General features: G+C 40.9%; 1 protein-coding gene across 1 annotated transcript; it reads right to left on the bottom strand.

Annotated features, from left to right (window-relative positions):
* Nucleotides 1-3,508: 3,508 nt before the first annotated feature.
* LOC142463941 (uncharacterized) lies at nucleotides 3,509-4,982 on the bottom strand. Its single transcript, XM_075566880.1, has 2 exons — nucleotides 4,924-4,982; nucleotides 3,509-4,560 (listed from the first exon to the last, which is right to left on the bottom strand). The coding sequence occupies exons 1-2, from the start codon at nucleotides 4,970-4,972 to the stop codon at nucleotides 3,509-3,511; spliced, it is 1,101 nt and encodes a 366-aa protein (XP_075422995.1). The 5' UTR covers nucleotides 4,973-4,982.
* Nucleotides 4,983-20,680: the final 15,698 nt, after the last annotated feature.

The raw sequence follows: 20,680 nt of genomic DNA, 5'->3' as shown, positions 1-20,680 counted from the left end.
ATTATTATTATTATTGTTACATAGTTTCGACAGTCATACGTTCCATTACATATTAGAATACACAAATGTGTTAGCAGAGTGGGAATGGTTGTTATATATAAAACACACCATGTCATAAAATGTTAGTAGTCATTAAAGAACACTCAATAAAAATTCATGAGGCACTCTTTTGCAACATCATTATGTTAATTAAGTGCTTATGCAATATAGGCATAAGGGTATCACATTTTTAATTGTTTGTTAATAAGCGCTGCAAGCAATATAAAATTAGTTCCATATGTAGTATAGTAGTCGGTGGCTCCTCCTCACAATCATCTCATATAAAGGTAGACTCTTCTGAAATCATACATTGATCCGATTGTATCTTCCCCGACATCTCTGAAATACAGCAAACACATGATGGTCAAAGATGGCACCTTACTAGATATGCATCCGTGACAACGCGTTACGCAGCTCTATATGATTGTGTAGATACACACGTCAGTCACTTATATGTTAGAAGTAAAACTGTTCATCAGTATGTAATGTTTCTTTAAATTTGTAGCAGGCATAACTATGTATAAGAAGTGAACGTTGCCTGTATACTGAAAGATGTGCGCGCACATCTTTGTGTGCGCACGCACTTCACGCTTGGCTCCACTAACTGTTAGCGCATGCGCAAAACAAAGCGTACGTTGTGCGTTCAATACATGTTGAAAATACCAGTAAACATAACATCTTTATTTCAAATACAATGAAGACGAAACTACATTCGTTCTAAACGAGTACATCTGTATTCTTTTTAAACAGACGTGTTTGAACAGAAAGCACGGCCGATAACACAATGCGCAAATGCAATACGTGTGACGTCATGTTAAGCCAGCGTGAAACGCACGCTAACACTCCTCCCACTCAATTAACATTCGGCTAACGCCCAGGGTACGCCTACAAACACTGAGCCGCACGCATCACACACTGCAGTTACCGTTACTATAACAAAACATGACAGCCAATAGGCTTTGAGGCGCGCACGTCGCTTGGGGGCGGGACTTACATCACTAATCCTTTTTAAGGACGCCTTGGCCCATGACAAGGGTCCCACGTCATACGTGGTGGACCCGGTTTTCAATGTTGTAGATGTTGCATGATAACAAAACAGGTATGTGTTAGAGTAATGGTAAAATGTTGCTAATATGTTTAAAGGGATAGGAAAGTACGTATATTTATTCCGTCAGCAATGTGTACTACTCTTTCAGGTCCTACTATATTGTATTAGGAAACAATTTGTTTGTGATCGCTACATGTTATGCAGTCTGCAATGTTACGCTGTATCCACGCATTGAAAGTGAAAATGGTGGTTACAAAAAAAAAAAAAATTTAAACGCAGAGTCAACGCATAACGATTGATATATTTACCATTCTTCTAGAATTAACTCTTCGCCTGGCTGCAACTGGTCGCTCCAGAAATGCAAGCCATTTTCATCCACGCTTAACCCAACCGCTGAATCCAGTATGGCACATATCTCCTCCAGGATGCGCTCATAGGAATCGCCACTGCTTTCTTCAAATAATTGGTCGGGAGGTAGGTTAATTTCTTCCGGTTCCCATTCCAATGCAATTTCAGCTGAAAGGCTTGGTACATAATCATAGTACTTTTGTTCTTGTACAATGTGGGTTTCAGGAATGGAGGCTGCAGATATTGCAGCACGTATCGATTCAAACGGATCAGTAGTAGCGGATACATTGCTATTGCCATTAGGAATAAATATGCCTTTCACGACAATATAAGTGCCGTCTTTCAGGAGAAATTGTTTTTCCGGGGCAATCTTCCAGAAACCATAGGTGTGTTGTAGCTTATCCTGGTCACGTTCAAAAAAGTCATTACTTGATAAAGTGAATCTTATTGAGGAATTAAAATTCCGTGCATGCTTACGGTCTTGGTAATAAGGATATTTTGCTCGAATGAAATCATCGATTTGGCGTGTGCTTGCTTTCTGTCCGCGACTGTTCAAGATGGCTTCACAGATCATGTACTTATACCCTAAAAGGGGATTAATATTGTTAACGAATTCATCAGCCATGTCTGAGTAGCACAAAAGCTGTGTGCAGGTCTGTGTTATTTGCTCATCAAAATGAATGTGCTGAATGGCTAACAAACTCCTGTTTTTCCTTGTCAAGGTCAACAAAAGTAACTACTTTGACTCCTTATTTCAAACGCCAATTGGATTTGGTTGTCTAATTGGGTTAACAGTTGTGGTTCGTGATATGGGACTGTGGGAGAAACATTTCTCCTTCTTTTATCTCGTTTGTGAAAAACATCCCTAGACTGTGAATGCGTTCACATAGTGTTTTTTTGAAAACTAACAAAGACCAGTGTGTGAAAATATTTCTTAGCCAGGCATATCAGTAAAAACACACCTGCAAAAAGAAATGTTTTTTCCCCGCTTACATTTCTGTGTGTATGTGAAAGTCTGGTTAACTCCCTGTCTGCATGAGTTTAAATACGTGTGTATATATATATATATATATATATATATATATATATATATATATATATAAATATATCTCTTATAAAAATATATATATATTTATATATAATATTTTTTTTTTTTTTATATTGCAGGAGTACACACAACATTGATGGCATTAAGTATACCTTGTATGAAACCTATTTAAATGGTGAGAAACATGATTGAATGAAGTAATAAACATTTGTTTAAGCACAATACTGTTAGAGTCTCATACTTAGGATATTTCTCAAACATTAGGCCTGTATTATTAAAATAGTGTGCTTTCACAAGGAAGCATGAAGTGTATTAGTTTGTGTATACCAGTTTATATAGTACAATATATATATATATATATATATATATATATATATATATATATATATATATATATATATATATATACACACATATATACATATATATATACACATATATACATATATATATACACATATATACATATATATATATATACACACTCACACACTCACACTCACACTCACACTCACTCAGTGTGTGTGTGTGTGTGTGTGTGTGTGTATATATATTATTATACATTCTGAGATGTTATAGAAACGAACACACAACTGATTAAAGGACAAAATTACAATGGCCAAGCAAGGCAAAGGTAAGTAATAATTTACACATAATCCTGCTGTACACGTACAAGAAAGATGTTTGCACTTACTTAGGTGTTTTAATAATTGCATGTGACTAATATGCATATGCAATTCTTACATCAATTAACACACCCAAATGCAATGTTTTGCTGCAAAGTCAATGGCAGCTTCTCTAAACTTAGCAACTGGCTCCTGGTGGACCATTACTGAACAGACGATTACAACATAAATATTTATAACACAATTAATTATGAGTGTTAACATTTCCAAAACTTCACGTGTACAAGAACATAGTTGAAAGTTTGGTAACAACACAGTCTTCAGCATACATACAATAGTAATTAGATAATCTGAAGTCAACAAAACAAGGCCAAACACATATTTTCTGAATTATAACATTTATTTTTTTTGTTCCTTTTGCGAGCGAGTAACAGGCCTGCTTGTTGTCTCTTGAATTTTCCTTTTTCTTTTGCCACCAACTTTAGGCACAACAGAGCCACTTTGAGTGGCCTCTGGCACTTCACGGGCAGGGCTTGTGGCCAGTGACTGTTCACCTACGGGGCTTGTGGCCAGTGACTCACCTACAGGGCTTGTGGCCAGTGACTCACCTACAGGGCTTTTGGGCAGTGATTCACCTACAGGGCTTTTGGGCAGCGATTCACCTACAGGGCTTTTGGGCAGCGATTCACCTACAGGGCTTTTGGGCAGTGACTCACCTACAGGGCTTTTGGGCAGCGATTCACCTACAGGGCTTTTGGGCAGCGACTCACCTACAGGGCTTTTGGGTAGTGACTGTTCACGGACAGGGCTTGTGCCCAGTGACACATGAGAGCAAGTTGGTAGACACTGCACAAGTGATGGTTGGTCTGTTTCATGTGTGTCTTGTTTTGTTTTTGTCGCCTCCTTTGTAGGTGTCTGCTGCTGAATTTGTACAGATGGCAGCGGTAGGATGTCATCAGGAACCTGCACAGCAATGTCTGCTACTTGACCGGTAACATTTGGGCCTGGTGAATGAATATCAGATGAATGTGGTGAAAACTGACCTGCATGAACAGATCCTGGCTGGGAGGTGTTGAATTGTGGTACATTAGTCATTCTCCAGTAATTAGCTTGTGTTTGCTGAACAACTAATGCTTCGAATGAGGTGTTGATTTTTTGCAACTGTTTAGGCACTTCAATGAAGACTCTGTGGAGATGTGCCAATTGTGATACTGTTTCTTCCTGCAGTCCAATCATCCTTTCCAGCACTGTCATCATGTCTGAATGGCGACGATTTTCTGCGTCCACTATTTTTCCCTCTGAAGCTACAATTGCATCGTATGTGGAAGTTGATGGACGATTTGGCGGTACAACAGTTTCTATTGGCACCTCTTCATGGTCACATGATTGTATTTCAGTCTCTTCTGTGGCGTCATCCTCATCATACTCATCATCCTCATCACCATGATGTTCTAAAAAGAAATGTACACATTATTAAATGGCATGTTAATGTATGCTGTGTTACTATGTAATTGTACTGTGTCCTAAGTAACACCTAACATGTTAGCATACGTTTTATAACCTCATTAAAAACTACCTTGACTTACGAATAATGTTTGGACTCAGTATGAAATATGAATGAATGAAAAGTTGCTCTAAACTCAGAAGTCCTACATGATAATTAACATCACTAACACAATACATGTTGCCTTACACTTAATTTTCACTGACACTAAGTAATCCTATTTAAAGAAGATGTGCAAAACAAATAATGCACATGACAACATAACATATAGAAGAGCACATATTATATGGCCAGCAAATGATACACTCACCTTCTAGTAGTGTTGAGCTGGCTGACCCAGGTGAAGACACTTGTTCCATCTCAGGTGACACATGTCCTCCAGGGGCAACTATATATAACAATAACATAAGTTTTACATTTACATGTGTAAATATTGAACAAACACTTATTGTATGTTCTGTATTTATGATTAACTAACAACATCAGTTCCTTAACCGAAAATGTGTGTGAAAGTGAACATAAATAGTTGTAATAACACTGTACATGCCTGTGTACTTACACTGGCGACACACTTTATTCGAGCTTGGCTAGTCCCACGAATTCGGGTATACCCGGGTGTATTGAGGTTTGTGACTGTTTTCTGCCCGAGTGCATTGAGTTATTTTCCAAGCAGGGATTGAAGCATTTTATTCCCGCTGGCTGCAATACTGCACAGTATATATATATATACTGCATTACAATTCATGAATTTATGCCATCTGGTAGACACGCGAAGCATTGCAGCCTATTAAATCCTAATCATTATCATTTAACAGATCAGCCGCCCATCAGCCAGGCATGAACCCAGGCTGGGAAGGCAAATGCAACGGGGCTTGTCAGAGGTGAGGAGTGGCGCATTCCAGGTATCTGCCAGGTACATACCGGGTATTTGCTCGAATAAAGTGTGTCGGTGCAGTAGAATTTTTGAGTTCCCTAACATACAACATACTATGTTTCTGCAGTAAAGCGTGAGGATAAATAGATTAAATGAGTACATAAAAATCATATGTTGTGTAGTGATATCAGTATCATAATGTACATAACTATCATGAGATGACCATTCACAATGGTTATCATGAAGGTGGTCATATTGCAAAAAGTGTTGTTTTTGGTAGAGGATATGTGTGGTACATTAATCGAAGATGTGGCACACCTGAATGTGGCTGTGACTCAACAAGACAACACATGCAGTGTGTGATAATGTGTCTTTCATAGTAGTTCAACTATAGATATGAGTGAACTAATGTGTGACGTACGCTTTGATAAGTAATGAGTTGTTGGGGCATTTAGTAGCTAGAGTTAAGCTTTCAAATGAGTGTGATTAACTTCAGTTGTGCTATTCAGGTTGTAAGAAAGGTATTCCCTTCCCCAAAAAGCCTAATCAGCCACACCTTTCAATGACTTGAAACAGGTGCAAATGGTGTGAACTAAGTTGACCGTGAAATGAGGCTGTAATTAGTGTGTGTGCTGAACCCCACCCCCTCTGTTGAAGTGTATGCTGTGATGAGATATTAATTGCAGCTGCTTTAACACAATGGTAGATGAGCTAAGTAGTCATCTGCAGTGTTTTAAGTTATGAAAACAATGACATAACATATGATACGTGTGCCTCATTATGCTGTCTGTATATGACATAAAGCAAAAATGGACCTTTTCATAAGCAACTATAGATGTGTTAGTGCCAGTGATGTTTGTAGGCCGTTACATGCAATTTCTTTGATGCATGCTTAAAATAGGCAGTAATGTCATGTTTGTCGGAGTAAAATCAATAAAATACACAATAATATGATACATATTTCTGTTCTGTACCTGTAGCTACTAATAATTTCTCATGAACATGTGTTACACATGTGTACTACCCTGTTGTTCCCCATCTTCGCCCACCATCAATTGCTTCCACTGCAGCTATGCATTTTGGGAATTCACATGTAAATGAGCACGCAATGGCACGTGCTATATTAGTTACTGCTTTTAGTAGGACTACTACATATATGTCTATTTTGAGATATATATATATACAGAATCAGACATATACATATATAGATGCAGGTATGCTTATATTGTGAAGACAGTATAAAAAGCAGTGTAAATATGCAAAATAACTGTAAGCAACGACACGCCTAGTACAGTAATATTTATCACCTGCTGGAAATTGTGACGGATAAATTCCAATGTCACGGTCACCAGCCAAGCCTTCCACGACGACGGTAAGTAATTTTGGCCGAAGCAGCTCCTCCAATGGAGTCAATATGAGACGTTGTGGTGTGGGCCCACCTCCAGTGCCAGTAGCATGCACGCGTTGGTCTTGTATTTTCTTTTTCAATTTGGACCTAATATCATCAAATCTTTTCCGACAATGATACTTGTCCCTGACACTATTCCCACAGGCATTGACACCAATGACTATTGTGTCCCACATTTCTTTTTTGCTTGCTGCACTTGTCCGCCCTTGAAAAACATATAAAAGATATGAGGTAAATGAATAATAATATAAGCACCAGTTTCCTACACTGCTAGCTGTTCCAAGAGATAGCAAACATGCTGTTTTATGTGTAATATGTGCAGCACATGAGCATTCACTACTAAACCTATACATGTAAGCAAGGTTGCATTCATATTGTATGCAGTTCTGGCAAATTGACCGCCTGTGTTTATTTGTCCTTGTAAGGCATGATAAAAAGCTGTGTTTCCACACTAATGAACATAGAAAGATATTGTGTACCCATATTTGCATATGAACAAAACTCAGATGACCTAGGATCACATGTATTTGAATAATAAATGTAAAGTTACACTTACCTACTAAATGTCCATAGAGACTGTCATAGTGCTCCAGAATGCCAGTGACAAGAGCCCTATTTTCCTGGTCATTGAAGCGAGGATTACGTGGCTTCTCCACACGTTTTTTCCGAGCAGGTTTAGGGTCAGAGCTTGGCTGGTGCTGACTGGACTCTCCTTCTTCCAATGGAAGAGCCTCCAAAAGCTGGCCACCAGCAAGCACGCCACCACCAGACACCCCATCAGCAACTGCGCCACCAGCAGCACTCCCAGCACCAGCACTCCCACTCCTAGCACCAGCACTCACACTCCTAGCACCAGCACTCACACTCCTAGCACCAGCACTCACACTCCTAGCACCAGCACTCACACTCCTAGCAACAGCACTCCCACTCCCAGCAACAGCACTCCCACTCCCAGCAACAGCACTCCCACTCCCAGCAACAGCACTCCCACTCCCAGCAACAGCACTCCCACTCCCAGCAACAGCACTCCCACTCCCAGCAACAGCACTCCCACTCCCAGCAACAGCACTCCCACTCCCAGCAACAGCACTCCCACTCCCAGCAACAGCACTCCCACTCCCAGCAACACCACTCGGTGCACCAGCAACATCACTCCCCTGAACAGTACGTTCACTCCGACGCGTACTCCCACGAGTAGCACTCCCACTCCCACCAGCATCACTCTTCCCACGCTTTGCGGGCATACTTCCAGCACTCACAAAAAACAGACAAGAAATGTACAGGCAATCACACGAAACACTTCCACATATAAAACAAGACAAAGATGTAAACAAAACAACAAAGGACAAAGCTCACCCAATACACAACAAGTCTCTCAGTCAATATGCAAATCTTCAATCGTCCAGCTCTGTGCGTCTCTCTCTCTCTCTCACTCCCAACAACACAGAGAATGATTAGCAGTACACGTTGCCTTTAAATATGGCGCGCAATCAAAAACATGCTTGTTTCGCCTGATTCAGCAAGATTTGTGATTGTGCAACCTAACAGCACCCCGCCACGCACGCCGATACACCTGTGTGTGATCGGCTCATCATCGTGAGAGTGGGCGGATTTGTTTTCTGGTTGATTTTGAATGTATTCGGCACTTACTGCATACGGAGAGGGAAAAACGCCAATAACATGACTAATCGATAAGCTTGCCGATTTCACATAATCGTCGCTTACTGCATGAGGCCCCATGTCTCTTAATAATGGATCGATATTTAAGATATTCCAATGCTTTCTGATGATGGATTGTATGATGTTAGCTTGACAGCTAAACTGTGTGATAAAGAAAGGTGGATCACAGTTCTTAATTACATTTTTGCAACACTGTCCCTCGTATTTTTTTTAATGCTTGTTGGAATTGTTTTTATTAGAAAAACTGGAGGGATCCAAGCTCATCAGGTCCTCTCTTGATCTGTCCCTAGCATTTGCATATGCTTCTTGCACAGTTTGGGGGTTATACCCTCTACTTAGACATCTGAGTGAGTTCAGATGAACTGTTCTCAAAATCTTCCACAGTGGAACAGTTCCTGCGTAAACGCAGGAACTGTCCATATGGAACACCTCAAAAGAGATGAGCACTGTGGCAACGTGAGGCATGCAAAAGGGTATTTCTTGAGTGAGGATTACGATAGTTAAAGTATAAAGTATAAACTTTAAGATCCAAGTCTATATAAAGACACAAGTCCAAAAAGTGTATGTGATGGTGATGGTGTGTGAATGTGAGGTTGTAAGGATTAGTGTTAAGAAAATGAATAAAAGCATGTAGTTGAGTGACAGTGCTGATGAGCAAATCATCAATGTACCTGTGATACGTGATAATGAGATGACGATAGGGATTAATATCTCCAAACACTCGAGACTGTTCCAACCAATCCATGAAAAGGTTAGCATAGGATGGCGCAAAGCATGATCCCATTGCGGTCCCACGCGTTTGGAAATAGAACTGCCCATCAAACATGAAATAGTTGTGAGTTAACTGTTACCATACTCCTTGAGTAAGAGCAGTTGTTGCTTGAAACGCGTGGGAGGAGGTCTCTTTTTTGTTTGTGGATTAGTATCCATTTTATGTAGTCTTATAAAGGGGTTTTTTTAATCATTTTTTGCTGGTGAGTTTTAGTTTTTGTCAGGGGCGGCTGGTATTGTATTGTACTGTATCTCTTTATTTATATAGCGCCATTAATGTACATAGCGCTTCACAGCAGTAATACATGTGGTAATCAAATAAATAACAGATAATATAAATAACAGGTCATGGGAATAAGTGCTTTAGACATAAAAGTAACATTAAGGAAGAGGAGTCCCTGCCCCGAGGAGCTTACAGTCTAATTGGTGGGTAGGGAGAACGTACAGAGATAGTAGGAGGGAGTTCTGGTAAGTGCGTCTGCAGGGGGCCAAGCTTTATGTAACATGTGTCCAGTATTTTCCACAGTGCTATTTGTATGCTTCTTTAAGCAAGTGTGTCTTAAGGTGGGTCTTAAAGGTGGATATAGAGGGTGCTAGTCGGGTACTGAGGGGAAGGGCATTCCAGAGGTGTGGGGCAGTCAGTGAAAAAGGTTTAAGGCGGGAGAGGGCTTTAGATACAAAGGGGGTAGAAAGAAGACATCCTTGAGAAGAACGCAAGAGTCTGGATGGTGCATAACGAGAAATTAGGGCTGAGATGTAAGGAGGGGCAGAAGAGTGTAAAGCTTTAAAAGTGAGGAGAAGAATGGAGTGTGAGATGCGGGATTTGATCGGAAGCCAGGAGAGGGATTTCATGAGGGGAGATGCTGAGACAGATCTAGGAAAGAGTAGAGTGATTCTGGCAGCAGCATTTAGGATAGATTGTAGGGGAGACAGGTGAGAGGCAGGAAGGCCGGACAGCAGGAGGTTACAGTAATCAAGACGGGAGAGAATGAGGGCCTGAGTCAGGGTTTTAGTAGTCGAGCAACAGAGGAAAGGGTGTATCCTAGTTATATTGCAGAGGAAAAAGCGACAGGTTTTAGAAATGTTTTGAATGTGAGGAGCGACTGTGAGAGAGGAGTCAAGTGTGACCCCTAGGCAGCGTGCTTGGGCTACTGGGTGAATGATCGTAGTTCCAACAGTAATGTGGAAGGAGGTAGTAGGGCCAGGTTTGGGAGGAAGTATGAGGAGCTCTGTTTTAGCCATGTTGAGTTTAAGGCGGCGGAGGGCCATCCAGGATGATATAGCAGAGGACATTCAGAAACTTTGGTTTGTACAGCAGGTGTAAGGTCAGGTGTTGAAAAGTATATTTGTGTGTCGTCAGCATAGAGGTGATAATTAAACCCAAAAGATGTTATTAGGTCACCTAGAGAGAATGTGTACAGAGAAAAGAGAAGAGGTCCCAGGACAGAGCCCTGGGGTACCCCCACAGAGAGATAAATAGAGGAGGAGGAGGTGTTAGCAGAAGAGACACTGAAAGTACGATGGGAGGTAGGATGAGATCCAGGATAGAGCTTTGTTCCGAATACCAAGAGTATAGAGAATGTGAAGGAGAAGAGTCTTCTGATCTGGTCTTCTGATCATTCTATTTTTGTTGATTGTCTACATTCTTTTGCTTTTACTGCACATTTTTATTAAAAGGAAATTGTACATAAACACAGCCCCCCTCTATATACACACACTCTGCAGCCGCCCCCCTCTATATACACACACACACTCTGCAGCCGCCCCCCTCTATATACACACACACTGCAACCCCCTCTATATATACAAGCACACTCTGCAATCCCCCCTCCTCTACACCCACAAAACACACTGCAGCCCTCATCCACCCTCTACATTCACAAAACACAGCAGCTCCCCTCTACACCCACAAACACACACTGCAGACCCATGTAAACCCACAAAACTGCAGACATAAACACACACACCAAAACACACTCTGCAGCCCTTCTCCACCTTCTACACCCACACACACCCACACAAACTGTAGCCCCCCTCTACACTCACAAAACACACTGCAGCCCCCCCTCTACACTCACAAAACACACTGCAGACACACATGCCAACAAAACAGACTACTGCCCCCCTCTACATCCACAAAACACACACCAGAAGCCCCCCCCCTACACCCACTGCAGACACACACACACACACACACACACACACAAAACACTCAGCACCCCTCCTCCACCCACAAAATACAAACCAACAGAAGACACACACCAATAAAACACTCTGCTGCCCCCTTTACACCCACAAAACACACACAGACACACAAGCCTTTCCCCTCACTGTCCTGTGTGGAGCTCTCTGCAGACAGGGAGGGGGAGGAGTCAGTGCGTTGCTACTGCCTCCTGTCTAATCACCTCCCCTGTCTGAGAGCTGATCTCACTCTTTATGAATGAGAACTGAAACCTGATTGGCTGAAAAACTTGGCAGGGTGCCAAAAATTCCGGGCCATTACTGATTGGTTAAAATTCTGGGCATTATCCAATCAGAGAGCAGGGGTTTCAATAATGCCCGGAATTTACCAGCTTTAGCCTATAATTAATGGTAACCATCTTACTGAGCAAACCCACCTAATCTTAAATCAAAACATATACTTTCTAGAGGGTATAGCACACACAAGGTTCAGGGAGCGGGGATATCAGAGCTTGATTGGCCTTAACTGCTATTCAAGTCAATGGCAGTTGACGCCCATTGACTCAGATACCTGTTATTAGAGTTTTGTGAATTTCTGCCACAGAGTAAGCCAGTGGTAATTATTAAAGCTAAAATTGTTTGTCAGCAGATTTCAGTTTGGATACTAGTTAGACTATTTCATATGGCTGAGAGATGATTCTTTGGGAAAAAATAACGTTGCAAAGAATTTTTTTCCAATATGATTTTTAAGAGATGAAAATGTTTGAGTGGATCCATTGCGCACAAATCCATGCTGCTTGCAATATTGGGGGGGAATACTTTTTTTAAGCATTAATTGCACTGAGTAGTCCCCAGGAGAGGAAACACGGTGCATTCTAAGCTTTACATTTCCTGGAAAAAGAGAACAATATGGTTACTGTGTTTAGTCTTATTCTGGTAACATCATTGCATGTTTCTATCTTATATATCTGACGCACTTTTAAATGCCAATTACTCAAGAACCTGTACAGTAGCTCTAAATGATTCTCGTCTTGCCGCTTCCCAGAAGACCTCAAAGTGTTACGTTTTTAAGTTACGTGGCCGTGCATGCATATGCTTTGTTGTGTCATGGCGACATCCCCCGATGTCTGCGATTTTGGTAGTTTTACTGTTGTGCCTGCAGTAGTTTTGTGTAAAGAATATTAGTTTGCACAATGAAATATCCTGCCTAGTTGTTTCCAAGAATTTACAAAATGTACACTAAATAAAAATATCACTTCTGGTGCATTTGCATGTCTGACACAGGTCTGCAACCCTATCTCTCCATATTATCGCTTAGCAAACAGTGCTTCCACTGCAGCCCGGGATTCTGGGTAATGACACACAAATGAGCACAGTGTGTCACCCTTTACGTTTCATCCATTTTGACATGGACACCTATAAGCTTTTGCCTGCCGTATTACACAGCTTTTTAGCACAGCCTGGTATTAATAAGTGCATAGCCAGTAACCCTACCCACAGACAGCTGTTTTGGCCTTTTGGGTCTCATCAGTTCCAGGTTGGTTGCTGGCTATGCAACGTGATGCTGGTAAGTAGGTATAACCAAATTCGTGCGTGATCCAGGGGGAGCATGGGAGAGAAATACAGAAACACAATATAAGTGCAGACAGTTTGATACTGGGTGAATTAAAATGCTCTTTTATCTTGGCTCATGAGTGTTGCCTACTCACAAGATTCAAATAGGACACGGGCAATTTTGACACAATGGTCTCAGTGGACTGGATCTGTAGATTCTAGATGGGGTGCGGACTTCACTCTCAGCAGAACAGCATATGTATAAAAGGATAAAAAGTGTACATAGTGCAGACCAGTATTGTAAAGTAATATGACTTTATGAAACTTTAAAAATGAACACTTACAATAAAACAATTAAGTTCAGGCATGTATCACAATAATTGTGAATGGAAGGAGGTGGACTGTAGATCTTAGGGCTCACCCGCCACCTTGGATGCGCATGTGATGCGGTGGAAACTGCTCCGCTGGAGGATCTCTCTCCGGTCCTTCCCGGGTCCCCTGGTAGTGGAGACTCCAATCTCCCCGCTGTGTCCCGGCTGCAGTGTCTCCCTGCAGAGGCACGCCGTCTAATCGTGCTCGAGTGACTCCGATACGTCACATCCGGTGCAGTTCCGATGCGTCACTTCCGGCGGTGGGCTCCCGATCTCTGTCCCAACTCCTCTCTCTCTGAAGGCGGATACCACTCTACGCGTTTCGCCAAAGAGTGCGTGGCTTCGTCAGGAGTGTACCGCCCCCTATAGTTACACATCCTTATATTGCACATGTACTTACAAATTAATTCAAAACATCTGTTACTGCACGGTCTGCACTTATCACTAACGAGGATTCAATCAGTATACATCAGGGGGCATTCAGCCAGTTTTTAAAGGAGAAGGACATTCATTGAAAAATACATATGGGGAAAAAACTTTTATGTTAAACAGGAGTGATCTTGGAGTCTGATCACTTAGTATGGGAGGGGTGGGGGGGTGTATAGTCTACTGTATGGTATATACAATATGAAGATGTTATATGAAAATGTGTAAAAAATGTATATATAAAAAATGTATTTAAAAAATATATTAAAATATAAAGAATATATAATATATACTATAAGTGTGGTGATATTCATTCAGAGGTGAACAGTATACCTGCTATCACAGGTGATAATATGTGTATTTTATATAAGTGCCTTAATATTATAGGTTATCTAAAGCAACTGTGAATGCAATAATATAATAGCTGTGAATTTAATAATATAATATTGTGTCCCACATAATGGGGAGTGAGGGTGAAATAGCCAATACCCCGTCATGTGCAGTGATTTAAAATTAAATCTATTCAATGTCAATACATATTCCTAACTTCTTATAAAAATGTATCTTTCATTTCAATTGGGCATGTAAATGGTGGTATATCAACAGACAAATAGTGAGTTCACAGACGAGTTAAGGTGTCTATTGGAGAAAGGGAAGGATCTAGAAATACTGGATGAGGGAGAATTCCAATTTTTGTATAGCGACAAATCGAAAGTACCGGTATTTTACCATTTACCGAAAATCCACAAGAGTGTAGTCAATCCCCCGGGTAGACCGATTGTCTCGGGGATTGACTCACTCACTGCCAATTTGTCGCTATACATAGACGTCTTCCTACAGAAGTATGTTACACAACAGAAAGCGTACTTAAGAGACACCACAGATCTGTTGAACACATTAAACAAGGTGAGATGGGAGCATAACTACATTATGGCAACATGTGACGTTGTGTCATTGTACACTTCAATAGACCATGAGAAAGGGTGCAGAGCTATAAAAAGATTTCTAGAAAAAGATACTGATATGGTCGAAGCACAGGCCAATTTCATCATTGACGCTATCATGTTTATCCTACAGCACAATTTCTTCTGGTACAATGAGGATTACTACCTTCAGAAGCGTGGAACGGCCATGGGGACCAGGCTCGCCCCGAGCAATGCCAACCTCTTCATGGCATCTTGGGAGGAGGATAACATCTGGCCGAATGGTAGGCTCGGGGAGGGCCTGGTCCTATGGCGACGTTTCATAGACGATGTTTTCCTCATATGGGGAAGTGGGGAGGGAGAACTGACCAACTTTCTGACAGGATTAGACAACACAGACTTGAACCTTAAATTCACGAATAATATCAGCAATAAGATTATTAGTTATTTAGATCTGGAAATATATGTAGAAAACAATATAATGAAAACAAAAACATATTTCAAAGAAACAGATAAAAATAATTATATTTTACGAACAAGCTGCCATCTACCTAGGTGGATGGATGGAGTTCCACCCAGCCAATTCACCAGGATCAAACGAATCTGTAGTGAGAGAGACACTTTCTTAATGCAGTCCAATAAACTTAAGGATAGATTTATAGAAAAGAAGTATAGGGAAGACAAGCTAGACGGAGCATTGGCAAAAATAGATAGTGTAAACAGGGAAGATCTACTTAAACCAAGACCCAAAAACAGTGTTGATAAGAATAAATTTGATTTTGCATTCCTCACCAATTACAATGGGGAAGCTAAGGAAATCAAAAAGATCATAGCTAAACACTGGGACATCCTAAGAAAAGATCCAATATTAGGACCCGTAGTACTTGACCATCCAAACATCATATTCAGGAAGGCCTGTAATCTAAAGACTAAATTAGCCCCGAGCATCCTTAAGAGAGAGAATAAACCACAACATTGGTTACAACAAAATAAAGGATTCCATGGCTGTAAAACATGTAGGGCATGTCAGTTCAAATCCAATAACAAAACTGAATTCTTTTCAAACAACACAGGGGAAAAGTTTGATATAACATCTTGTCTGACATGCAGGTCCGACCATGTGGTGTACCTCCTAGAATGCCCGTGTAAATTACAGTATGTTGGGAAGACTGAAAGACCAATAAGGGTTAGGATAATTGAACACCTAAGTAGCATAAAGAGATCACTTGTCACACACAGTCTTCCCAAACATTTCACGGAGAAACATCAGGGGGACCCCACGGGTCTGACATACATGGCCATTGAACATGTCCCGGGCCATTGGCGGGGGGGGGGACCGTAACCGGGAAATCATGAGGAGGGAATCCTTCTGGATCCACAGGTTGCGGACCCTCTCCCCCAGGGGCCTCAACATGGAAATAGAGCTTACTCCTTTTTTATGATGTTGTCATATTGTAACCAGGACTAACCATGTCTTTTTTTGCCTCTCTTTGTCTCCCCCTATCCATCCTTTCATACATTGTTGCGAGTTTTCTGTATTGCATCTACATATGTTAGAGTTTTTTGATATGTGTCACCTGTCAGAGTCTCCCTAATCCCCAGGGTACCTTTAAGATCCCCTGTGAGATGTATGCGTATATCCATTTGATATTTTGTGCTGTGGTGAACATGTAGGTATGCACCCATTAATGGAGGAACATATATTTATAGATGCACCATTGAGCATTCTGGGATGTGATCACTGTAGGTTCCCATAAAGATCATTACAGAAGTCATTTTGAATAACATCACCCCCCCCCCCCCCCCCTCTTCATTTTTAGAGGTATGGAATACCCAATTGTAAAAAATGCACTTTTTTGGTCTGAATTGTATAAATTTGTCTGTTGATATACCACCATTTACATGCCCAATTGAAATGAAAGATACATTTTTATAAGAAGTTAGGAATATGTATTGACATTGTATAGATTTAATTTTAAATCACTGCACATGACGGGGTATTGGCTATTTCACCCTCACTCCCCATTATGTGGGACACAATATTATATTATTAAATTCACAGCTATTATATTATTGCATTCACAGTTGCTTTAGATAACCTATAATATTAAGGCACTTATATAAAATACACATATTATCACCTGTGATAGCAGGTATACTGTTCACCTCTGAATGAATATCACCACACTTATAGTATATATTATATATTCTTTATATAAATATTTTAATATATTTTTTAAATACATTTTTTATATATACATTTTTTACACATTTTCATATAACATCTTCATATTGTATATACCATACAGTAGACTATACACCCCCCCACCCCTCCCATACTAAGTGATCAGACTCCAAGATCACTCCTGTTTAACATAAAAGTTTTTTCCCCATATGTATTTTTCAATGAATGTCCTTCTCCTTTAAAAACTGGCTGAATGCCCCCTGATGTATACTGATTGAATCCTCGTTAGTGATAAGTGCAGACCGTGCAGTAACAGATGTTTTGAATTAATTTGTAAGTACATGTGCAATATAAGGATGTGTAACTATAGGGGGCGGTACACTCCTGACGAAGCCACGCACTCTTTGGCGAAACGCGTAGAGTGGTATCCGCCTTCAGAGAGAGAGGAGTTGGGACAGAGATCGGGAGCCCACCGCCGGAAGTGACGCATCGGAACTGCACCGGATGTGACGTATCGGAGTCACTCGAGCACGATTAGACGGCGTGCCTCTGCAGGGAGACACTGCAGCCGGGACACAGCGGGGAGATTGGAGTCTCCACTACCAGGGGACCCGGGAAGGACCGGAGAGAGATCCTCCAGCGGAGCAGTTTCCACCGCATCACATGCGCATCCAAGGTGGCGGGTGAGCCCTAAGATCTACAGTCCACCTCCTTCCATTCACAATTATTGTGATACATGCCTGAACTTAATTGTTTTATTGTAAGTGTTCATTTTTAAAGTTTCATAAAGTCATATTACTTTACAATACTGGTCTGCACTATGTACACTTTTTATCCTTTTATACATATGTTGTTCTGCTGAGAGTGAAGTCCGCACCCCATCTAGAATCTACAGATCCAGTCCACTGAGACCATTGTGTCAAAATTGCCCGTGTCCTATTTGAATCTTGTGAGTAGGCAACACTCATGAGCCAAGATAAAAGAGCATTTTAATTCACCCGGTATCAAACTGTCTGCACTTATATTGTGTTTCTGTATTTCTCTCCCATGCTCCCCCTGGATCACGCACGAATTTGCATAACCTGAGGGACCAGTGGAACCAGTCCCTAACCAGCTGGGTTGAGCAGGGTTTTTTTATACATTTTCTATATACTTTTTTATACACCTTGTAATCTATTCACGTATTTATCACTTGTGTATATGTTTGTCACTTTTTGTATCAATAGATTTAAGTAATATCCACTGCACATTAATAGTGGACACTAGTAGAGTTAGCGCTTTATATTCACTAAAACACAGCACAAGTAGGTATAACCAGACATTAAACATAACTTAATATATAGTTTGCATAATAACATGATGTACTGTAATTTACCATTACCATTACCCTTATGATTCTGTGCTTGTCTTAGACCTAGTGATTGCCTACATTGTACTGTATATTTTTATTTTGTGATCGTGTTGTAGGATTATGCCCAATGGCCGTTCTGCTCAGGGCACCCTTAGACATTTGCTTCCTTGCACATGCATGGCATTCAGTCAGACCCCATGCGCTATTTCTTACCACCTAGTTCGTACAGCGGCATCCATCGTTTCTGGATAGTAGATATTTTTTGTGTAGTTTAATTCTATTTAATGCCAGTGTTTCTTTCTATAGATTTTCTCTATATGGGACTTTCTACAGTACTTAAGGAGTTGTATACCTGTGGCAGCATGAGTGTGACGGTGCTCATCTCTGATCAGGAAGCGGACACGCAGGGCTGAGGTAGGGATGCCAATTAACCGACCAGAGCCCAGGTACAGAGTCCTGTTAGAGTATCCGTAGTCGGTAAGCAGGCAAAGGGTCAGGGCAAGTGGCAGTGGTGCAGAAACAAGGCGACAGGCAAAAGGTCAGGGCAGGAGGAAGGCAGCGAGATCGGGGTCGCGGTCCAGGGTCAGCAACAGGGATTCCAAATGAACCATCTAGCCTCAGGAATAGGGAAGCCACAGGGATAGGCTAGCCTCAGCAACAGGGAAGGCTCACCAACAAGGAAGGCTCAGCAACTAGAACCCAAGGTGGCCAGGAACACAAGGAAACGTATACAATGCTCAGGCAGGGGCTGGGAGTCACTGGCTGCTATTCAAGCCCTGAGACAGGTGCAGCCAATAACCAAGTTCATAGCAGCCAGGTAAGGGCAGGTTACAGCCAAAGCCTGGGCTGGAACCCTTACAATGAGGAACAGTAGGCCCACATAAGATGTACTGTATTACATAGTACACTTGATTCAGTATGCACTACTATAGTGCTATAGTGAGCATGACTGTATTCAAATACTTAATTTCATTTGCTTACCATTCCTTGTTGCAAACACTCCATTTTGCTTGGATACATGCTATGGTATAGACAATACAGCACTCATTGCATAGCAAGCACAGTAGTTAAGTAACGGAATTATTCATAATAATGTATTTAAATCTATAAGAATGTAATATTTCTGAAATTGTAATGTTCCATCTCACTCAATACTTACTGTATGACCTCACTGTCTGGAAACCATCTATAGTTGCCCAACACCTCCACTCCATTGTATGCATTCTTTCCCTAGTTGCCAAAGTAGATTTCTGGGATGGTTCACAGGCAATCACCATCTGCTTTCTGTGCATTGGTTTGAGTCTGGAAATCCCAGCTTATGGCTATAAATGGACTTTAGTATACTACTTACTTTTAAGGTCCGTCTTCCTCTGACATCATTAGTGGTTTTTCCATCTTTTGACAAACACTGAACATGATTAGAAAACGTCACAACAGATTTTAACATATCATCTACCTCTGCTAGCAAAAAGCTTATACATAGGACTTTCATTTTGGTGTCAATGCACCTCAAAAAATGAATTAAAAAAGAAGAAAATTAAGAACACAATAGTGAAGCAAGTTGCGTTTTTATTTCATTTTTTTGGGGTGCGCCGATTTCTCCTGGACAATATTTTTATGAGGGTCCATTAATGTGGAAATAATAATAATAAGAAACTTGCAAGGCATGTACAATAACCCCGGTGCCATCTATAGAAATGTCACAAAGAGCAAAGGAAAGGTTACTTTACATTAAGGGTAAAGAAATGTTAAATGAACTACCCCTGTAGACGGTAATGGCAGATAGAGTACATATGTTTAAGAAAAGATTGAACATGTTCTTAGAAAGCAAAAAGCTATACAGAGAAATATTTAACAAGTTAAAACGTAGGAATGTAGATTCAGTGGGCGATTAGACTGCTACTGTATTTCTAGATTCAGAAATAAATCTATCTTCTCTGAGACATAATTGCCAAATGTTGCACTGGATTGATGTAAATGTATAAGAATCTCACCAAGTTTGAATTTGGACATTATTATCCACCCATTCCAAGGCTGCGCTTATAGTGACAGCGAGAAAACAAATGCATTGCCGCCGTCACGTGCGCTTATAGTAAACACGACGGCGCGGTCGCTGGAAGTCATCTCTATTTGATTTTCCAGCGAACGTCGTCTGACCGTCACGTCGCCGGCACTATAAGCGTAGCCAAACAGTGGTCACTGTAATGGGTTTTATTTTTCATAGAATTACAGACTGTAGAATCTACAGTATGTCATATGTCGCTCATGTCTCATTTTTAAATGTTATAGTGTCCTCTTGCAGCAAAAAAAAAAATGATACACTTAGTAAATGAAAGGAGCAGT

The sequence above is a fragment of the Ascaphus truei genome, chromosome 1 (genome assembly GCF_040206685.1).
Source record: "Ascaphus truei isolate aAscTru1 chromosome 1, aAscTru1.hap1, whole genome shotgun sequence".
NCBI lineage: Eukaryota > Metazoa > Chordata > Amphibia > Anura > Ascaphidae > Ascaphus > Ascaphus truei.
Note: the sequence above shows the minus strand (reverse complement) of the source record. Positions and strands in the feature narration are given on the sequence as shown.